The 21,186-nt window shown below is 31.9% G+C and overlaps 3 protein-coding genes across 5 annotated transcripts in view; 2 read left to right on the top strand and 1 right to left on the bottom strand.

Moving 5' to 3' along the window:
* Positions 1-11,724, top strand: part of LOC148228354 (sialin-like) — a 28,292-nt gene extending 16,568 nt beyond the window's left edge. For both annotated transcript variants that reach the window (XM_088199924.1, XM_088199923.1), the window contains exons 2-10: positions 737-920; positions 994-1,112; positions 1,581-1,870; positions 1,939-2,039; positions 2,116-2,275; positions 2,348-2,520; positions 10,377-10,480; positions 10,549-10,669; positions 10,749-11,724. In XM_088199924.1, coding sequence (XP_088056050.1) covers positions 737-920; positions 994-1,112; positions 1,581-1,870; positions 1,939-2,039; positions 2,116-2,275; positions 2,348-2,520; positions 10,377-10,480; positions 10,549-10,669; positions 10,749-10,979 — 1,483 coding nt within the window. In that variant the 3' untranslated portion in view covers positions 10,980-11,724. The remainder of the gene's footprint in view (positions 1-736; positions 921-993; positions 1,113-1,580; positions 1,871-1,938; positions 2,040-2,115; positions 2,276-2,347; positions 2,521-10,376; positions 10,481-10,548; positions 10,670-10,748) is intronic.
* A 2,946-nt stretch (positions 11,725-14,670) lies between these two features.
* Positions 14,671-18,476, top strand: LOC148228353 (vesicular glutamate transporter 1-like). Of its 2 annotated transcripts, XR_015811670.1 has the most exons (10): positions 14,671-14,969; positions 15,040-15,158; positions 15,231-15,520; positions 15,680-15,780; positions 15,844-16,003; positions 16,069-16,241; positions 16,311-16,414; positions 17,486-17,581; positions 17,654-17,774; positions 17,844-17,861. XR_015811670.1 is itself a non-coding variant. In XM_088200180.1 (9 exons), exons 1-9 carry the CDS (start codon positions 14,763-14,765, stop codon positions 18,048-18,050), a joined length of 1,482 nt encoding a protein of 493 aa, XP_088056306.1. In that variant the 5' UTR covers positions 14,672-14,762; the 3' UTR covers positions 18,051-18,476. The 2 variants fall into 2 exon arrangements, 1 of the variants encoding a protein (XP_088056306.1); XM_088200180.1 differs by lacking the exon at positions 17,486-17,581 and having other exon boundaries at positions 14,672-14,969; positions 17,844-18,476.
* Positions 18,444-20,614, bottom strand: ast (single-strand DNA endonuclease protein asteroid). The gene is made up of 2 exons (XM_088200179.1): positions 20,481-20,614; positions 18,444-19,753 (listed from the first exon to the last, which is right to left on the bottom strand). The coding sequence occupies exon 2, from the start codon at positions 19,743-19,745 to the stop codon at positions 18,453-18,455; it is 1,293 nt and encodes a 430-aa protein (XP_088056305.1). The 5' UTR covers positions 19,746-19,753; positions 20,481-20,614; the 3' UTR covers positions 18,444-18,452.
* Positions 20,615-21,186: the final 572 nt, after the last annotated feature.

The following is a 21,186-nucleotide window of genomic DNA, read 5'->3' as shown; positions in this document are numbered from 1 at the left end:
TTGGTGGATAACCCAAGATTTTTTAGTTTAAAATTTAAAAATTTAAAAAAGATATATTTTCAGCTTTTTTCAAGGGGAGGGGCAAGAGTCGTTTTTTAAATTTTTCGATTTCATTAAAATTCATACTAGTTTATTAAATGACATGCATTTTTCTTGCCAAATTTAGGGGGGGACAAATGTCCCCACCTGCCTCTCCTTCCTAAATGATGTCCCTGAAGACACGTTAGCCGAACATTTAGAAAAAATGTCAAAAGATCCAGATATGACGTTAGAAACTAGAAGTGATGCAACACAATTGCTATAAAATATTTTAATTTCACTGTTTTACTTTATTTCTGTAAATCTTTGATTAATTAAATTGAAGTTAAAAAATAAAGTTTTATATCTCAATTAAAAAATCGGCCTCTTCATATAAAACAACATAATATAAGTTTTTAGTTAAATTTTAACATGAAGTATTTTATTTGCTCAAAAAAAGATACTTTTGTTTGATTGTAAAAAACTCATTGGAAAAACTACATAGCGTATTTTTAAAATACTTAAAACATCTATGTACATATTGAATCAATACAAACAATAACAAACGTTTAACCACGTCTGTTAAAGTTATGTTTTGTTAAAAATTTTTCAAAAAGAAACAAGTTTGAGAACCAGCTACTGTTACTTATTATTTGCTTTTGTGATAGTGGTCAGTAAACACGATGATGACACCGAGAGATGATGTTGTGTGTTTCAGCGAGGACATAGCCAACCAAGAATTGTCGACATGGAAATTCTGGAAACGGAGACGATATGTTGTGGCGGCGTTGGCCTTCTTCGGATTTTTCAACGTTTATGCTCTGAGGGTGAATCTCTCGATAGCCATCGTAGCAATGACGGAGAACAAAACTTTGATCCTATCGAACGGTAGCCTCGCATATGTAAGCTTAATACTATTGCAATTTTTTTCAAATCACTATACCACTATTATAATCCATGGAAATTTCATTTCAGGGCCCAGAGTTTGACTGGGATAGTAATATGAAAGGTTTAGTGTTGAGTTCCTTCTTTTACGGTTACATAGTTACTCAGCTACCAGGTGGATGGTTGGCAGCTAGATTCGGAGGGAATAAGTAAGTATTTATTTATTTAAATCAAGACCACCGTAACCTAACAGGATACCCCAACTTTCTACCTATGTTTTATATTGTCTACTTAATCTCATTCCATTCACATTTAAATTCCGTACATTTCGTTCACTTTTTTACTTCTTTTGTGTCAATATTAAGCAACATTTAACTAATATAATCATGAAACTTTAAATTATTATCCCATACCTTGGTTGCTGAAATCCGATTAATCGGTTTCTGACACTTTATCGAAAATTTCCAGATTCAATGTCATCATTAAAGAAAGAATTAAATACATTTTTAATTGGTTGTGGGGTACTTGCATTAAGGATAAATAATACGTTGCTATTTAGACAGTAATCCCGAAAGGATCGAAAGGGTTGAGTTAATTAAAAAAACTTTTGTATCATTATCAATATCGTACATTTACTGACTATGTATTTATATACTATGTACATTATCTTATTTTAGAGTATTTGGAATCGGCATCGGAATTACTGCTTTACTAACATTAGTCACTCCCCTTCTTGCACACATGAGCACGCCTCTCTTGATTACCATCAGAGTATTGGAAGGTCTCTTCGAAGGTGTCACATATCCATGTATCCACGCGGTCTGGGCTCGATGGGCTCCGCCACTAGAAAGATCTCGACTTGCCACAATAGCATTCAGCGGTAGCTACGTGGGAACCGTTGTGTCCATGCCTGTGAGCGGATTATTAGCTGATAAGCTGGGATGGCCTAGCATATTCTATGTTTTTGGTATTTATATAACAAATTGTTTACCCATCAATATGTATAGTATTTTACAAATATTTTTAATTCCATAGGAATCATCGGTTTAATTTGGTTCGCAATATGGTGGGGAGTTGTAAAAGAAGGACCTGAGCTCGACCCCAAGATTTCACCGTCAGAATTAAAATATATTCAAGTTATTATTGTTCTATATTTAATGCTTATTTCTACAGAGATCAATATATAAATAATATTATGCCTAATTTTTAAAGGATTCATTAGGAAACCGACACGATGGTAGCGGTAAACTCGTTAAACATCCGTGGAAGGAGATATTGAAGTCGGGTCCGGTGTGGGCTATTGTCGCAGCTCACTTTAGTGAAAATTGGGGATTTTACACTCTCTTAACATTGCTACCGACGTTTATGAAAGGTTTGCATCAAAAATTTAATAACAATTTTCTTACAATCAATGTTTTTTTTTAATAACAGTTTTATTTTTTAGATATATTCATGTTTGAATTATCGTCGACTGGTTTATTATCAGCTTTGCCATACCTAGCAATGGCTATTGTTCTTCAATCGGCCGGTCATTTGGCCGATTGGTTACAATGCCGGCGTTTACTGAACACAACACAAGTACGGAAGCTGTTTAATTGCTCGGCGTTTTTGGCTCAGGTATGCATTCATAGTTTGATTTAAGATTTGGGTAAACTGGGTAATTAAATATTGAATTTATCATATATTAATTAGGTATAAGATTAGATTTATTCTGTATAGATATATACAGATATGTAAAAGGTTTATTATTACGATGGTGAGTCAAATGAAAACTTTAAAAATTCAAAATACTGAATTGGCGACAGTGTTATATAACACAAATACAAGTCGGTTACTAATACAGTGCCGTAACTAGAATAATTTGGCTCACATGCAAAAGTTATCAAATTTTTGCTACAAAAATTAAATTAATAAATTGGTTTTAAATGTCCTTCTTCCTCGCCATTACATTTACAAATTCTACAATCACGCCTTGCAATGACATTTTTTGGGCTTCATGCTTAATTGCTTATATAGAAAGTTCGCTGAGTAGATTGATTGATTAAATTTATTTTATAATCTTTAATTAATTTTAATTTGTTAAATTTATGTTCCATTACATTAGCGACAGTAACTAGCAAAGTGAAAAATAATAAAAAGGATGTATACACTTTTTAAACTAATACTGTTTTGAAGTTCATAAGTCGGAAAACTGTTTTATCGACATTGTTGAGTTAAGATAATTTCTTAATTATGTTATTACTTGAATTATTTGAAATTTTAATTAGCCCGTAAATATGTTTTAGGATATTTGTCTTTTAGCATTTGATTTATTAGGTTCCAAAAACCTAAAATATTTTTTAATTGTTTGCTTTTCAATAAACCGGCAATTTATTTGCACTAAAATCTTATCCTTAATGTTATAAAATACTTGAACTTTAAATAATTGCTCTTTATTTTAAAAATGATAACGGAGCCCCAGTTCATCAAAATGTCATTTGATTATATTTTGTCTTTTCATTTGGAAATCACTATCCAGCCTAGGTATTCATTTCTCGAGAAATGAGAATCTCGACTTCACTTCTCAAATTTATAAAGAATCCTCGAAAAATTTTGATGAATGAAAAAATGTATGTTATTCCTAAAATAACCTTTTAAAAAACATATACCATCAAAAGTAGAATCAACATCCTCGTTCTTTTTTTGTAAAAAAATTTCGGCCGTGGAAAAATTCCACTCATTTTGTGTTGATGTTGATTTAATCAACAAGGCTTCAAATAGGCAGTGTAAATTATTGGTTTTCTTGCCCGTCGATTTAAATATTTTGAATTTTTTCTCCATTAATCCATAAGATGTTGATTTTCTTACACTATTCTCTGTAAGGCTGAAAGTAAATTCTTTTTCTTTTGTTGCGTCAATGATAAATTTTCAATTTCTTTAATGCTTTCTAATGATTTAATGGAGTCGTGAGGGTCCTTAAAATTTGTCGAGCCATTAGATAATCTGCGAATAATTTCTCTTCCCATTCTACATATTTCTGCTTTTGAAGAATAACTAAGAAGTCATTCTTTTTTTGACTGGTGAAAGATTCTGGATTTTGCAAATATTTAATTAATGACATCAATGTCTACTTTCTTATTATATAATATCTCATTAATTGCCCGTTGAAATTTCGAGCTTAGCTCTGAATTAACATTTTTCAATTGTTTTAATAAAAATTTTAAGGCCCCTTCAGCTGTCAATAATACTCATGAGACAATTGTCAATAACAGATGTTGCTACTTTACAAAAACAATATATAATAAACCATTTTGGATTATCGAAAAAGAAAAATAGCCCTAAATCGTTTTGCATTCTGCTGATTCTCATGTGTAATTTCTTTTTATCGGAGCCGGTTCTTAGATCACCAAAGTGAAGATAAAGCCGCTGGCCGGTTAGAGTAATAGAAAATCGCAAAAAATTGTTGGTCATTCAAATACTTTCGATCTTCCGAGAAAGTATGCATATTTTCAAACATCTGGCATGAACACCTTCGGGGTGGTTTCTTATCTGTGCGTCTTCTTTTATTACTTAAGCAAGAATAAGGCAAGTTCGAGTGTTAAAAATTTGTAAACAATTTTTTATCATTAAAACCTTCCAAGAAGTATGCATATTAAGCATGAATCATGTGCATTAAAGGCATGAATCCGTTTTTACTTATACAGTGGTTGTAAACCTTCTAAAAATATTTGTACAAATTTAATTTTATATGATAAAAAATGCATTATAATTTTTTTTTCTTTAGAGAAATGAGAATTATTGAGAAATAATTCTAACGCTAATCCAGCCCCCATTTCTTTGACAAGTCTTTCACTTCACATTTTATTTCTTCATATGAACCTCTCATCATGTTTACATTGTTTTTAATACGATTTTTGTTGCTTTTCTTTTTTGTGCTCTGTTCAATATTTTTTTCGAAAGCTCTTCTTCGATAGTTATTATTATATTAAATTTATATTTCATAGCTTTTAAAAACTTTAATGTTTTTTCATTCATTTATTTTATACACTTAATTTAATGAAATTGTGAGCTTGAATGTTTTTTATTAATTTAATTTAACGAAATTATAAAATTATTATTAAAATAAAATTTGAAAAAAGAATTATACTATAATAACTATAATAATATTTAATTAAATACCTAACATAGAATGTCATAAAGCGACTAGGAGTTGATGAGTAACCGGATTCTAGCCATAAAGCGTTTTGAATTTCTGGATATGCATAATCATTAAAAAATATAACCAGCGAGTGTTTCAGAGGATGTATGATGTAAGACTTGACGCAAGACTGTATATATAATATCTAATATTTTATCGCAGTTTCTAGACTTAAGTCTCTCACCTGCTTGACGAGGATTGGTGTCTGTGTGTGTTAGCACGCATCACCTTTTTATTATTATTTTATTTGAGTTAAAGAAATATTAGCTGGAATTAATCAAGCAAATCAGCTATTAAGCCATTTGCATGATTTCGTATTCTTTCGCGGTGTCTATTATTAAGCCTTTCAAAATGATTCTTAAGAGTGTCTATTTGTAGATCCTGGTGCAACATCGAATTGCGAACATACCAAGGAGCGTTTGCTGCGATTCTCAATGAAATATTCTGCTGGGCTTGTAATTTTTGAGGGTATTTGCGGGTATTTATAATATGTCCCCACACAGGGGATGCATAAGACATTGCGGGTCTGATTATTGCTTTATAAATTAGCAGTTTATTTTTTATACTTAATTTACTTTTGCGGCAAAGAAGGGGGTAAAGCTTAGCTCTTGTGTATTTAACTCGATGAATTAGAGTGTCTATGTGTGGTTTCCACGAAAGTTTAGAGTCTAAGGTAAGACCTAAGTATTTGGCCTTATTATGCCATTCTATCGGTTTATTATACATTTTAATTTTGGCTAAATTTTCTATAGCAAAGGCTTTTTTTCTTCTAAGAGAGAACATTACTGCGACGCTTTTTAGTGGATTTGCAGTGACCAGCCATTTGTCGAACCATTTTTCAATATTTTTAATTTTATTTTGAAGCTTAATTACCGCTCGATGAGGATTTTTATAGGTACACAAAATAGCTGTATCATCAGCGAATAGAGCAGTTATGTCGTTACCGCGGTGTTTGGTTGGAAAGTCGCTCGTAAATATAGTGAATAATAAAGGACCCAGTATTGAGCCTTGGGGCACTCCAGCAGTTATAGGTCTGGGATTTGACAAATGATTTTCAAGTTTTATGTTGAAATTTCTCCCATTTAAAAAAGAGTTGATTAGTTTAATTAAATTAGCAGGGAATTTGAAATGTATTAGTTTGAATATGATGCCTGCGTGCCAGACACGATCGAAGGCTTTAGCGATGTCCAGGAACACTACTCCAGTGGACATTCTCTTGTCAAAGCCCCTTTGGATATGTTTCACCACTCGATGAAGTTGATCAGTAGCAGAGTGTGCGTTTCTAAAGCCGAACTGTTCATCGGGCAAGATTTTATTTTCTTTAACATGAACTAATAATTTAGCTTGAATAATTTTTTCGTAAATTTTGCTAGCAACGGGTAGCAAACTTATAGGTCGGTAACTAGAGGCTAATGAAGGGTCTGTTCCCGGTTTGCGAAGGATTATTACGTTTGCTTGCTTCCACACCGTTGGGAAGTATAGGCACTCGAGAGAAGAATTAATTATATTTAAAAAATAATTTATGGCACTTGGGGGGAGGATTTTGAAAGCTTTATTTGGTATGGAATCATTGCCGGGTGCCTTTCGATTAGGAAGTAGACGGATGAAGTTTTCTAGTTCAGATAGGGTAATTTTTATATCAATATTAGTATCTGCTGTTTTTTCAAAAAAGGATTTTATGCACTTTTCTGTTTTATTTTTAAATTTACGTTTAAGTTTACTTAAATCGACCGAGCATTGATTTTGAAGACTGTCCGCTATAGTTTCGCTCTTTTCTTCAACTGTATATACAAAGTTACCCGTTATTGTTTTAATTTTACATATGCCAGTGGATTCGCAGCGAAGAATTTTTGAAGTGTTCCAAAGTGAATTATCTTCAGGTTTTAGATCTCTTAATTTGGTTTCCCAAGTATTATTATTATGTTCAGCAATAGCGATTCTAATTTCTTTTTGTAATTTGTTAAGTTGTCTTTTAACCGATTTTTCGTGATAATTTTGCCAAAGATGTCTTAAGTGATTCTTTTTTTTAATTAATTCCTTAATTTCTTTGGGTAGGGGGTCATGTTTAGTAATTTTGTTTTTAACGGTGCACCGTTCAATTGAAGATTTAATCACTTTGTTAAATTCGATTATTTCATCGTCGATATCAGTTTCAGTTCTTAAGATGTTGATACCAGGAAGGGATTTCTCAACGAAGTAGGGGAAGAAGTCCCATAGTATTTTATGCGATTGTGGGGCTGGATTATTATTTCTTAGATTAATTTCGAGCGCGAATATTACCGGGTTGTGGTCTGATGCGAGACTATTATGGACTTCTATTTCACACGCGGGCAGATCTTTGCAGATGGCAATGTCTAATATGTCCGAGCCTCCGCGAGTAGAGAAATGAGTTGGCACGGACGGTATTTCTAAGTGTATGTTACTATGAGAAATGTCATTAACAAAATTATTCAAAGTTCTACCGTTGCGATTGGTAGCTCGGCAATTCCAATCTTTATGTTTGGAGTTAAAATCACCTGCGGCAAATATGGGTTGTGAATAATTAAACAGTGATTTAATATCTTCGATGGGATATTTTGGTGTGGGAGGAGTGTAAACGGAATGTATTATGACTGGAGAATGCTCATCGGTTTTAATTTCTATACTCGTTACTTCTAATTGCGCGTACGCGTTTATTTTCGTTTCATTATGTTTTATATTATTTTTAATATATACTGCTGTTCCGCCGCCAGCGCCTAATAATCTATCCGTGCGGTAAGTTGTAAAATTGGCAAAGTTAATTTTTATCGAGTTCTTTAAGTGTGTCTCGGAGATAAGAGCAATATCTATATTTTGATCTAATAAAAATTGATGGAGTTCACATTTCTTATCACGTAGGCCATTTGCGTTCCAGGCCATTATTCTTAGTATTTTACGATTTGGGTTTTTAATGTCATTAGGATTAGTCATAGGGGCTTCTTTTTTTTTTAAGTTAATTTCTATATTTTTGTTCGCGAGTTTACTCTCGGTCTTAGGATTATTATTATACTATTGTTATATAAGTCGTACTTCATTGATTTATGTTAATTAAGTGTTTAGTTATAAGCGCTTGTATTTGCTGCTGCATTTCAATTATAGTTTTAACTATATTAATATCCTGTAGTGGTGCTGGGGTATTTTCTACTGGTTCAATAGGTACGGATTGAGTGGTCGGTATTTCAGAGTTTAGGGACTGTGAATATGTCTTTTGATTTTTTGTATTATCATTTTGTTTACTGTTTTTTGTTTTAAAGAATTCACTTTTTTTATTATTAGGATTTTTAATGCATCCGCCATAGCTAGCAGGGTGTTTACCACCGCAATTACCACATAGTGGGTTATCTGTTTTATTACCGTGTGGACATTCTAATGCCACATGAGGGCCTGCACACTTAACACAAACTGGTGCTGCCCTGCAATTCACAGCAGCATGTCCAAAGACTTGACAGCGGTGGCACTGTAAAGTATTTTTTGGTTTATTTTGAGTTTCGATTGAAACTTTTTGATGTAACAAATGGGTTAAATTATATATATTTTTATTTTGCTCACTTTTTTTTAATGAAATGGCAAACAATAACATCGGCTGGTTGGTAGTTTTATTTATTAATTGATGAACATGGAGTACATCGAAATTTAAACGAATTAATTCTTCTTTTATTTCATCTATTGTGAAGTTGGAATTTAATCCTCGAATTATAACGCGCAGAGGCTTATCTTCGGGCAATGTATAGGAGAAGAATGAGAATTTACGTTCGTCCAAGACTTTTGTAATTTTTTCTAAAGAGCTCTATAGTAGGTGCAATTATTTTTACATTGTTTGGTTTTTGAACCGAGGTAAATAAAAGACCGTTGTTTAATAGGGTCTGACGAGCCGCTTTAAAGTCGGAGGGTTTATTAAGAACAATTGGAGGAATTGATTCTTTTTTAGTTTCGACTGTTTGTTGAATTGTCACGGGCTCGATTGAGCGAACAATTTCGGAAACATCAGACATTTCCGGAGAATTTGGGCGTGGTCTCTTTTTAACTGGGGGCTTTTCTACTACTTTAGGAGCTGCAATTTGCGATGAAGTAGTCGCAGGATCGGATAAGTTATTTTTAATGTTAATTGGCGATTGGTTAGTACGAGTTTTAACGTTAGTTGGCAATTTGTTAGTAGGAGTTTTAACGTTAGTTGGCGATTGGTTAGTAGGAATTTTAACTTTAGTTGGCGATTGGTTAGTAGTATGTTTTTTAGTTTTAATTTTTTTTCGGAGATCTTCCATCTCCTTTTCTAAACTAATCCTAAGGCGCCGTTCCTCAAGGAGTTCATGGCGCAAGGCTTCCATTTCCTTTTTAAGGTAATTAATCGATACATGGTCACTCACCTGCCCGGTGTCCATAATAATGGAATCGGACGATGTTTTACCAGTCGACATGTCGTAGCTTGCGAAGGCGGCTGGTGAGTCAGCGGGAATTCCCACTTTTTATCACAAACACTAGTTATCAGAGTGACAGATAGCGCGCGCGACTAACTCGGTCGAATGCCAAAGCAAGACTGAAGACTGTATATAAATTTTCCGTTTTGTATGAATGGATTGTCTTGGGTTATTATAATATAAACATATTTGGCGAACCTCTTGGGGCCCCCCGATCACAAGGGCTCGCATGCGCTGCCTGTCCCCGTGACATAGTAGTTACTAATACTTGAAAGATTATGATTCGAATCCCAATACGGAGTATTTTTTAAATTTCTAAAAAATAAGTAGAATCGTAGGGTTTTGATGTGCCGATTCGGCATTAGCTCCTTATTATATAATCGAAATTGTAGTTAAAGTGGAAGTTTCATATGGCAGCATGCTGATTTACACGATCGGGGAAAGGGAGGAGACCAATGTTTCTACTATCCCTTGATCCATCTGGATGATTTGAGGCCTAACTGGAATCTGTTTTTATTTGATAAATATCTTATTAGACTATTCCTGTCATTAGAGCAGGCGCATTTCGTCTGAGATTGTGTACGTGTGACATTTTGATGTATACGGAAGTGGTTTGGAATGCACTTTGTTTCGTTATTTTAATAAAGACCGATATTTTCTTACTAAATGTAAGGGACACAAAACTTGTAAAAATAAACTTATTATGGGTGTTCCCGACAGAACAAAAAGCAACACTTTTTGAGATGAATCTTGGAGTATTTAGATGTGTTGAAATGCACTGCATCATACAATAAAAATAAATGAAAAATAGCAATAAGTGTTGGTGACTCGTCATAAATAACCGTGTTCTTTTTTATTTTTAGACTATTTTTATGATGGCTGCTAGTTATGCTCCGAATCCATTAGGATGCATATTATTTTTAACTGTAGCTGTTGGATTGGGCGGATTTGCTTGGTCAGGTTTCAGGTAATTTACTATACCCGACCCTTATGAAAATGAACATATGTACGTAATATATAATATTTTATTCATAGTGTTAATCATCTTGATATTGCGCCACAACATGCAAGTGTTCTGATGGGATTATCAAATACAGTAGCTACTCTACCTGGAATTATCAGTCCGTTGATAGCCGGTGCTGTAGTTACTACTGGTGTAAGTTTGATTTATAAAACATTTTAGTGTAATAAAAAATAAAATTGCGATAATCCTTAAAACTAAATTATAATTACAGAAAATAGAAGAATGGCGTATAGTCTTCTTTATATCGAGCGGCATTTATTTGGTGGGCGCCATTATATATGGAATACTATGCTCGGGCGTGCGTCAGCCGTGGGCTATGGAACAAGCTGAAGTAGAATCTCCTCAGACCGACACAGATCGATGCTCGAATACAGGAACAGATAAAGACTCTCACTGCTACACAAACAGTGCGATCGATTTGACTGAACAAGATGAAAATTAATTTCATTTTATAATTTGACATTAAATGTATTTTTAAATATTGTATGACTGGTGCTTTATAAATATGTTTAATTTATAATTATTTATAAACACGTAAATTTTTTAATTGTATTATACCAAATACGTTCCATAATGAGTATTCGATACTATGCATATTACAATTCTTTGAGATTTTCAGATTAATATTGTTAATATTTTTATATACAGCGTTACTTTCTTTTAAACTACCTCTTAATAGATGTATTGTAATATGTACTTAAAATTATATCTTTTTGAGATTATATTGTTAGATTCCATTTATTATAATTAATTATCGTATGCTTGGCATTTTCAATGTTGCTTAGTATAAAAGATGTAATGATTGTTATGATATGAATTTTAAATATCTCAGATTATCTGTGATCAGATCTATGTATACGTATTTATATAAATATGTGTATATTTTAATAAATTTATGTGTAACACACATATCTTTAGCATTTGATTTGTGTTATGTTATCTTTAATCCTTGTGATTTGTAAGTTATAATATTAGTTTATTAGTTAAATGTTTTGTAATTTTTTTGTTTAATTTTAAATGAAGCTATTTTTATCAAACAACTTTTATATACAGTTTTAACTTAAAATTATCATTGGATCAATATCAAGATATATAATTATGAATTTTTAAATACCTATCAACGTACCAATATAATTGTGAATGTTATCTACACTTTTTCAGTAATAAATTATTTATTTTAAAGCAAATTTGTTTTTATTAATATACAATATGATATAATATATCAAGTAGAATTTAAAGTATTACAAATTTATACAAGAGATTTTATCGTTAATATCTTAGCACACATACTTACTGTACATTAAAAGGCTAGAGTTGTATACAAATATACTTTGTGCGAACCAATTATAATAATAATAATGCATAATCTATTTATATTTTATTTGTAAATTTCAAGTACTTAAGTTAATCGTGCTTAATAATAACTCGATTTGTACCTAAAATTGTATGCTAATCTCAAATCTAGTTTTGGGATTAGTGGAAGAGTGGTGTGACCTTTGCAGCTAATTAGACGCCGGAAAAACAGATAACAGTTTATTGTTGTTCAAAATATGTAATTTAGCGAAAATGTGTACTTGGGAGTATGTCGAGTGATCATCGGTTCGAGAGTCTTCATTGTGTTTGTCGATGATTCGATGGGTGATAAGTGTTGCCGTTCGTTGAGTACTTGGTGGGTTATTTGTGTCTGTCGAGTGATTGATAATGTGACCAAGTGTCACATCTTAAACAAATAGAAGCCAATTGATAACCAATCGCATTAGAGTTTAACTTGTTGAGAAACTGTCCAATAATTTAAGCAAAGCTTATTTGATGCGAGGCAATTAGTGTTTTTTTTTATGACGAAATGGATTTAAAAATATTTGTGGTAGTTTATGGTAATATACGGCTTTCGAATGTCTTCGAGGCTATTGTGCAATTCTGGGTGTTCTGCAAATTTATAATGTTTATTAGAGCCAAACCATTGTCATTTTGATGATTTCTAAATACCATTGTAAAAACCAGGGCTGTGGAGTCGGAGTCGGAGTCGGAGTTGGAGTCGTGGAGTCGTGGTGTTTTGGCCGGAGTTGGAGTCGGAGTCGGAGTCGTGAAAAATGAGCGACTCTGAGCATTTTTTTAAATTATTAAATTTATGAATTTTTAATTGCGTAATAATGAATGTGTATAGCGTATGAATATTAAACGTGTAGAAAAACATCAAAAATACCTGATAAAATTAAACTTTTTTGAGTCGGAGTCGAAGTCGGAGTCGGAGTCGGAGTGGAGTCGTGTTGTTGGTAAATATCGGAATCGGAGTCGGAGTCGTGTTTTTTTTTAACGACTCCACAGCCCTGGTAAAAACACCACACTAATTTTTTTTTTGTAAAAGATCTACTTTTTTTTTTAGATATAGTCGATTTTACTATTGAATATATTCTTAGCAAATTTCATTGATCCAAATATTGAGTACTTGCTTTGATAAAATACTCCTATATTATTTAATTTAATATAATATATTGTAATACATTATAGATTATTCTAGTTTATAATTACAGAATTATAAAATAAATATAAGATTTTTGCTATCAATTACATATGTATCTTTTATACATACATACATATATATTGTTTTTATTACTGTCAGTCTTTTTATTTTTCTGACACATATTTGTTATATTACCATACATAGTGATTACTCTATTGTATATAATCTGTATTAATTTAAAGTCTTTCATTACATCGTGACAGGCGTTAGGGCAGTGGGTTACAACAGGGTAAACACAATCAACAACTACTAATTAAGTAGTGAGGCACCAGTTTATAATCAAAGTCTGTAAATCACTTTAATCTATTTTATTAATTACTAGCTAACCCAGCAATGATTCACTATTGCTAAATTTGAGTATATATGTATATGAATTAAATAAATACAATTGAAGTTCGATATCAATTCATTTATTCAATTAAAATGACATGAATTGAATTATATAGAATAATTCATTGCTGTTTTGTTTTTTTTAGGATATTTTATCAAAACAATAAAATGTACAATATCAACTCAATATTAATTTTAGTTCGATATTTTACACGATATACAATATTTTTATAAACAAATCGCTTGATTTTCCTACATGGGAGCATACAACGTATAATTGGCCATAAGAAAAACATAGATTCTCCAAATTCAATCCACATACTTGCAACGATTGACTTGTGATATTAAATTAAGATATATTTAAACAAACAAAAGTACGACGGCGGCGATGTGACATGATATGACGTTAAAATTATCGCGAGTGCGTTTGAGCCCGACAGTACTGTAAACACAACCTAACGAATTTCATTCGAACCATTCTCTAAACACTTCTGGTACTTATAAGACCAAATTCTGAAATTTTCAGCGAAATCGGTGTAGTAGTTCTTGAGTCTATAGGGCATATGCACACAAACATTGCCTTTTATTTATAATGATAAACTATTATTACAGTTTACAATCAATAGATGTCAGTATGCACAACCTAACTTAATTTTATTTTAACTATTTATCTATAATATTAGAAAAAAACTTGTAAAACCTAATATGTGATGATTGATTTAATAATCACTAATTCTGATATTCTACAAGTGATAGAAATTGAAAAACACTAGTCCATAAGGGACTTTGGTTGATCATATCTTTCAGGTATTAGTCATCAACTCATATCACTGATCTACTGTGCTAGTATATGATAATTTATTTATAATAAAATATGACTATTTGTAAAATTTTACACATCTTGACTAAGTCAAATTTTATACATGTACTTAGTTACTCATAAATTAAATGCTATCTGTTTTATATTTTGCTCAGTAGCACTTTATGACCCTGAGGAAAATATAAATTTCACCCTAAGACTTCTTTCCCCTTAGCTGAACTAAGTATTGCATAAATCGAAGATAATATGTCATTTAAACGTATAATATTGTTTAAGGTATCTAATTAATAATTAATATTTAAAAAAACCTAATAAACTTGCAACAATATCATTACGCTGTTATCTTTATGGTATATTTTATTGAATCTTTTTAATTGCTGTAAAATAGTCAGACAATCACATGTGTGTAGAGGGAAAACAAGGCAGTACACCACTGTAATTTGTTTAATTTATGATAAAGACGGTATTTCCTAAGACGTGTCGTAAATTTTACAACTGATATTATTAAAATTTATTTCAAACCTCAATCATTTCGTTTTCGACATTTGGGTGCAATGGTGACGCAGTGTAACAATTCTGAAGGAACAGATCTTGAAGGAATTCCAAAATGGAAATTGTGGAAAAGAAGACGCTACGTAGTGGCCGCTATGGCGTTCTTCGGATTCTTCAACGTGTATACTATGAGAGTCAATCTTTCGATTGCCATTGTGGCCATGACTGAAAATAAAACAAGAATCCTCGATGATGGTACAACAGTTCATGTGAGTGATCATGTAATTATTGAAAAGCTGTTTACCGATTTGAATATATGTATTTTTATAAATGAAATAGTCTCCAGAATTCGATTGGAACAATCAGATGAAGGGTTTAGTTCTTAGTTCGTTCTTTTATGGATATATTGTGACACAGATTCCGGGCGGATGGTTAGCAGCAAGATTCGGAGGTAACAGGTAATATCCACTAATGCCGAATTATTAAGTTTAAAGACTATGTTTATATTTAAAGATATGCTAAATTTTTAGGGTATTTGGGATCGGAATAGGTGCAACGGCTTTCTTCACATTGATCACTCCGGTCGTGGCACATTATAGCACTAATTTATTCATAGCTATCAGAATTATTGAAGGTTTATTTGAAGGAGTGACGTATCCTAGTATTCACGGAGTTTGGGCAAAATGGGCTCCTCCACTGGAAAGATCTCGTCTGGCTACGATAGCTTTCAGTGGGTGCTTTGTTGGAACAGTTGTGTCTATGCCTTTGTCTGGAATATTAGCAAGCACTCTGGGATGGGCCAGCATATTTTATATTTTTGGTATTTTATATTTATATACTTCTGCTTTTCCCCCCGAAGTACATGTATTTAATGTTACTGGTGTACTACTTTAAAAATTAAATCACCGATTTATTTAAGTATTTTCTTATGCTATTGGAATTGTATAAATATAATTATTTATATATTTTTTATTATTAGGTACTATAGCTGTAATTTGGTTTGTAATGTGGTGGAAAATTGTTAAGAGTGGGCCAGAATACGATACAAAGATCAGTCCTTCTGAATTGAAATACATTTTGGTATGCACCCATACAAGTTTTTATAACATTATATTATAAAATAAGTAACCGTATTTCTTTAAGGATTCATTAGGTTGTACATCAGAGTCAAATAAAAAACCAATTACACACCCGTGGAAAAAAATATTTACATCAGTTCCCGTTTGGGCTATTGTAGCGGCACACTTTAGTGAAAATTGGGGTTTTTACACACTATTAACATTCTTACCAACATTCATGAGAGGTAATATGATATTATTCTACATACATATATATATTAATACTCATTATTAATTTAACTTAATATAGACGTGTATGATTTTCAACTGTCCTCGACTGGTTTATTATCTGCTCTGCCATACTTGGCTATGGCTATCGTCGTTCAGCTTGCCGGACAACTGGCTGATTGGTTTCAATACCGTAAAATATTAACAACGACTCAAGTCAGGAAGATTTTCAATTGCTCAGCTTTTATCGGTCAAGTATGCACACTCGTTGATTATATGTATGAATTAGATAATGTTATATTGTATGTTGAAATATATTTTCAGATAACTTTTATGATGATGGCTAGCTTTGCTCCTAATTCAACTATCTGCATAATTGGTTTAGTGATTGCTGTCGGATTAAGTGGATTTGCATGGTCTGGTTTCAGGTAAACATTATTATTTTAGTAATTCCGTTAATCTGATTAATCTTGATTGAGATTTAGGTCAAAGCTGGCTCAAATAATATCGGAGTCTGGAAAAGTCTGCAAAAGGCGTACCTCTGTTAATTTTATTAAATTTCTCTTAAAACTATAATTTTAGTTATATTATTAGAATATTATCATGATCACTGTACAATTTATATTATTATTGGGGTGCTATTTAACAGGAAATTATTTTGATAGATACATAAGTGCATTTAAATAACTTCTTTGTTCCATAAAACGAATTGTTTGTGCATTTATGTAAGGTAGATCAACGGATTTTTTCTTCAGAAAAGGGTTCGTTGCAGAGAGTTATTAATAAAGTGTTCACTGTTTTGACCAATGCTCACTCGCACCTAATCTGTCCAACAGTAATGTACAAACAAATCGTTTTATGATACAATTATCTTATGTATTGCTCATTTAAACTGTTCTTTTATTATATTATTATGATCTAGAAATAATTACTTATTATATATAATAGTTATACTGTTTGACTGAATTCTTCATGTGGCAACTTAGTTCAAAAGGAATTATATTAGCATAATTGTTGAATTGAAGAGTCTCTTGAGCCCTAACAGTGGCCTGGCGTATCGATAGGTTCTCGAAGAACTCATGGTAGAAATTCAATCCCAATCAATTGAAAGTCCGAGTGTGGGTGACAGTAAGTCAATTTCATTTCATAAGGACGTATTTTGAATTTTCAGCAGAATTCATTTATAAAAAGGTGTTTACTTTTGTCGGGCTAAAAATTGACTCTTCAGAAAGTGGTAATTCTTGAGGTTGATGAAACGCGAAGGCAGAATAATTTCTCAATCTACAACTGAGGCTGTAGAAATTTATCCGTTTGATATAATTTCTGCAACAAGTGCTAGGGTAACTATCTAGTTCAGGCTGACCGTTTTTTCTTAAAAGCTCTTCAATTATATCACTCATTTGTACGAAGTGACTTTGTTTGAATAAGTAGCATTCCTTACACCAAAATTCCGTTTTTGATGTTAATATTGTCTGTTTTCGGCTCTGCCGTACCGACAGAATTTCTTTATCGTATCGACATACTATTTGGACTACGAACTAAATAATGGTTTAGGGAATATGATGGTGTCGACGATGAAACAACATTAAACGCTTGTAAATATTTATTTGTTATATTACGGAATGGCTGCCGAACGATTTAAATGATCTACGTATTTTTTTTTTTAGTGTCAATCATCTTGATATAGCTCCACAACATGCCAGTATATTGATGGGAATTTCTAATACTGTGGCAACATTGCCTGGAATAATGAGTCCAATTTTAGCTGGTATCATTGTTAAAAATGCGGTAATAAATAGTATAATAAATGTTTTAATAATTTTATAAGAATTTACTTCGATTTTTAATTTTTTGCAGACTATTAAAGAATGGCGAATTGTATTCTTTATATCAAGTGGTATTTATTTGGTTGGAGCGATCATTTATGGACTGTTTTGTTCTGGTGTGAGACAACCGTGGGCAATAGACGAGACAAAACCCGAACAAAATGGTACAAACCCTAACTCGGAGCAAACAAGTTACATAAATTCTATGGATATAATTGAAGTGGAAAAGCATTTATAACAAAATATGTACAAATATAAATAAATTACTTAATTTATTTATGATTATTTAAAAATCAAATTATTCATTAACCCTTAGGTTGCTGAGCTTTTTGGAATTACTGTCTAAATGTTGATGTATTACACAATAAAAAATGTTATTTTTCCCTTAAGAAACCTTGCAGCCCATTAAAATTGTATCTAATTCTCTTTTAAATGATTACGTCAGATCCGGAATTTTTTGTCAAAGTAGCAAAAGGCAATATATCGAAATTTCTGTAATAAAAGTGTTAAAAATATTCATTCATAATTAGTATTTTTTATAATGAAAGGTACGCATCTGTTAAGTGATGGATCTACTTTATGAACACCGATCACCTTGTACTTCTCTTACGTTTAAGATAAAGACAATATGTAGCTTTTTTCAAATATATATTTTAAGCAAAAATATGAATATAAAACATAAAATAAATAACACAAATGTATGACTATTCTTAATAACATTTATCGTCAAATCTTTAGTCATGTTACATATTTTAGAATTCACAGATGAATCTTCGCTTTTAGGCACAATAGGTGTAACAAACTCAGTTATAGTCTTAAAATAAGCGCATACTGATGGAGAATGTTTTAGTACTTGCACTATATAGTTATAAGGATTTTTTCTTTTGCACAATTCTGTGTGAATATTGTACAAAAATGTGCCATTAAAACTTTTACTGATATCGCTAAATCCAAACGGACTAGACGTTAAATTATTTAAGTAAAATAAATGTTGTAGACAACATTGAAACTGTGAAAAAGTGTGTAAAGTAGTTCTATTGAATGATTTTTTGTTTGATGTTTGTTTTTCAACCTCGAAAAATTTTAATAGTTCTCCAGCAGCAAGTATGCAGTCATCTTCATTCATAGGCAATAAATTTAAATTTTCCAAGTCAACGTTTAACTCTTCACTTTTGCTCATCTTGATTTCTTCAATCTTTTTTCCGTGCTTTCTTATTAGCGATTCTTTCGATTGTCTTCCTCCAATTTTTTCACATACAATAGATAACATAATAAAATTCAAAACCAACGAATAAACATGCAAATCGGTGAAAACGGGCAATAGTTTAGGCCGCGTTTTCAACCAGATGATCGACAATACAAAAATTTGTATATCTACTGGAAGAAGTAGAACTTTAGATGCAATATTCTTCGGTAAATTTCTCTCTAAAAAGTATAAAAAGAACTCACCGTCAGGTGATTTATCACAACTTTTCAATTTTCTGAGCAACTTCCATGAAAGACTTTGATATTGCGGTACTTTCATTTTGTAAATTGTGAAACGTTTCCGACCTATGAAAATTACGTCTTTGTCATTCTTAAAACTCTTCATTAGATCGTACGAATATCTCAAAACAGGAAAAATACACGTATGAGCATCTGGATAATCCCAGTCCTCCACTTGCGGTGTCCCAATGTATGTAAATCGGTAATAAAGGTCGATGAATCTTGGAGATATTTTTCCTTTTTTAAAATAATCACACAACCATTGAGGACACCCGCGGAACGGAACAATATCTAGTTGCGTATTTAAATTTTCTAGTGATTGAAATTCCGTTTCATTTGGGCTTTCATTTTCAGATGAGTCAGCTATTGATCCTTCTTCAACGTCAACCTCGTCTATAGCAATGTCTTCATCTTCTTCAATCGAATCATCTTGATAAGTTTGACTCATGTCAAAATCTACAATATAGAAAGATCGTAAATTGGTATATATTTTACAACATCTATGAATAGCTCTTTGAATCCGAACCCTTTGGTGTATTTTATATCGATTTACAATATTTTCGACTGCCGATTCATAAGTCTCATTCTTCATCCATTCGAATAATGCTTGTATTCTACACTGGCCTAAATTATTCTTAGATACTCGACCGTCTAAAGAAATATTGTGGAAAAATTTACTAAACGTCGATCGTTTAACGTAATCATTTCCTAATAAAGTTGCCATCAGAGGTACAAGTTCCAATTTAATACGAAAAATCTTCTCAAATTTCGAAGGTAAAAACACTTTACAATTCAATGCGGCTTTCGACTCTTTCTTCTGAACCGTCGGCTTCAATTCTAAGCTGTTGATCGGTATGTAAGCGACTTCATATATGAAAAAGTCTGAATCGTAACTTAAAACCGGTGCGTTAAAATGTTTAGCGATGGCAGCTACTTCTCTATCAGCTTCCAAGTTACAAATTACATATTGGATCTCAAGATTCTGCATCACTTGATAGAATACATCCCTGAGCATGAGTGGAAAGACTGTGTAACTCTGGAAAGTCGTCGGTGTAATTTTGAGAGAATCTTTAGTGCGAGTGGCTAAACGACGGACTGCGGTTTTTATCTTTTGATGAGGATATCCTCCATCGCAAAGTACAATCGGGCGAATATTACATAGCTTGAGAGAATCAAAAAAGACCTCAAAGTCTCTGGCTAAGGAATCATAGTCTCCGGTGAATGGAGCACGTCTGGCGCTGGCAGAATGAAGTTGGGCTGCCAAACTGCTTCCATCGATGATCAAGGTTGTAGATCGCAAACGATGTTTATCAAATAGTCCTTTTTGAGAGTTTAAAAACGTTGTCAAACCGGAGATACCCATTGTTTATTACTAACTCGAGACCATGCGTAAAATAACCTAAAAGGATATGTCAAATTTCATGTTTACCAATGTAAGAAAAATAGTGGCAATACATTATGTTGCCATAAATATGTCTTCATCTATTATTAATAGATTTGTTTAGCTGTACATGTCTATTTTTAAAAGTTAATTAAAAACATTTAAAATTTGATTTTACTTTAATTAAATGTACTAGGGCTTGTACTACGCATAACGTAATATATGTTCGATATTACCCCGTTTTGTAAAATATTTAATACAGGGCTGTTGATTTCGATTTTTTTTTAAAAAACATTACATAAATTTCTGTATGTATGCTTGCTTTTCAAATATCATAAATAATATTTTAATTATTTTGGAAAAACATTTTTTAAATAACACTTTTTTCGATTTATCAAGCTTCTCGTAGATGAGTAAACTGTGTTTATGATTAGTAAAAGTTGCAAGTTTTTAATTAATAAAATAATTTTGTTTATTTTATATTTGATATATTATCGGTTTTTCATTA

This window comes from Plectrocnemia conspersa, unplaced genomic scaffold (assembly GCF_051122295.1).
Source record: "Plectrocnemia conspersa isolate PC_06_02 unplaced genomic scaffold, ASM5112229v1 ptg000012l, whole genome shotgun sequence".
NCBI lineage: Eukaryota > Metazoa > Arthropoda > Insecta > Trichoptera > Polycentropodidae > Plectrocnemia > Plectrocnemia conspersa.
The sequence above is the reverse complement of the archived record's forward strand: the minus strand, read 5'-3'. Positions and strand labels throughout refer to the sequence as shown.

Excerpts from the sequence above, each read along its gene's own strand:
- LOC148228353 (XM_088200180.1), top strand. The coding sequence starts at position 14,763 with ATGGTGACGCAGTGTAACAATTCTGAAGGAACAGATCTTGAAGGAATT. Across the intron at positions 15,159-15,230 it reads GCAAGATTCGGAGGTAACAG|GGTATTTGGGATCGGAATAG; the intron begins GTAATATCCACT and ends CTAAATTTTTAG. Across the intron at positions 17,775-17,843 it reads GTATCATTGTTAAAAATGCG|ACTATTAAAGAATGGCGAAT; the intron begins GTAATAAATAGT and ends AATTTTTTGCAG.
- ast (XM_088200179.1), bottom strand. The coding sequence starts at position 19,745 with ATGAGTCAAACTTATCAAGATGATTCGATTGAAGAAGATGAAGACATT.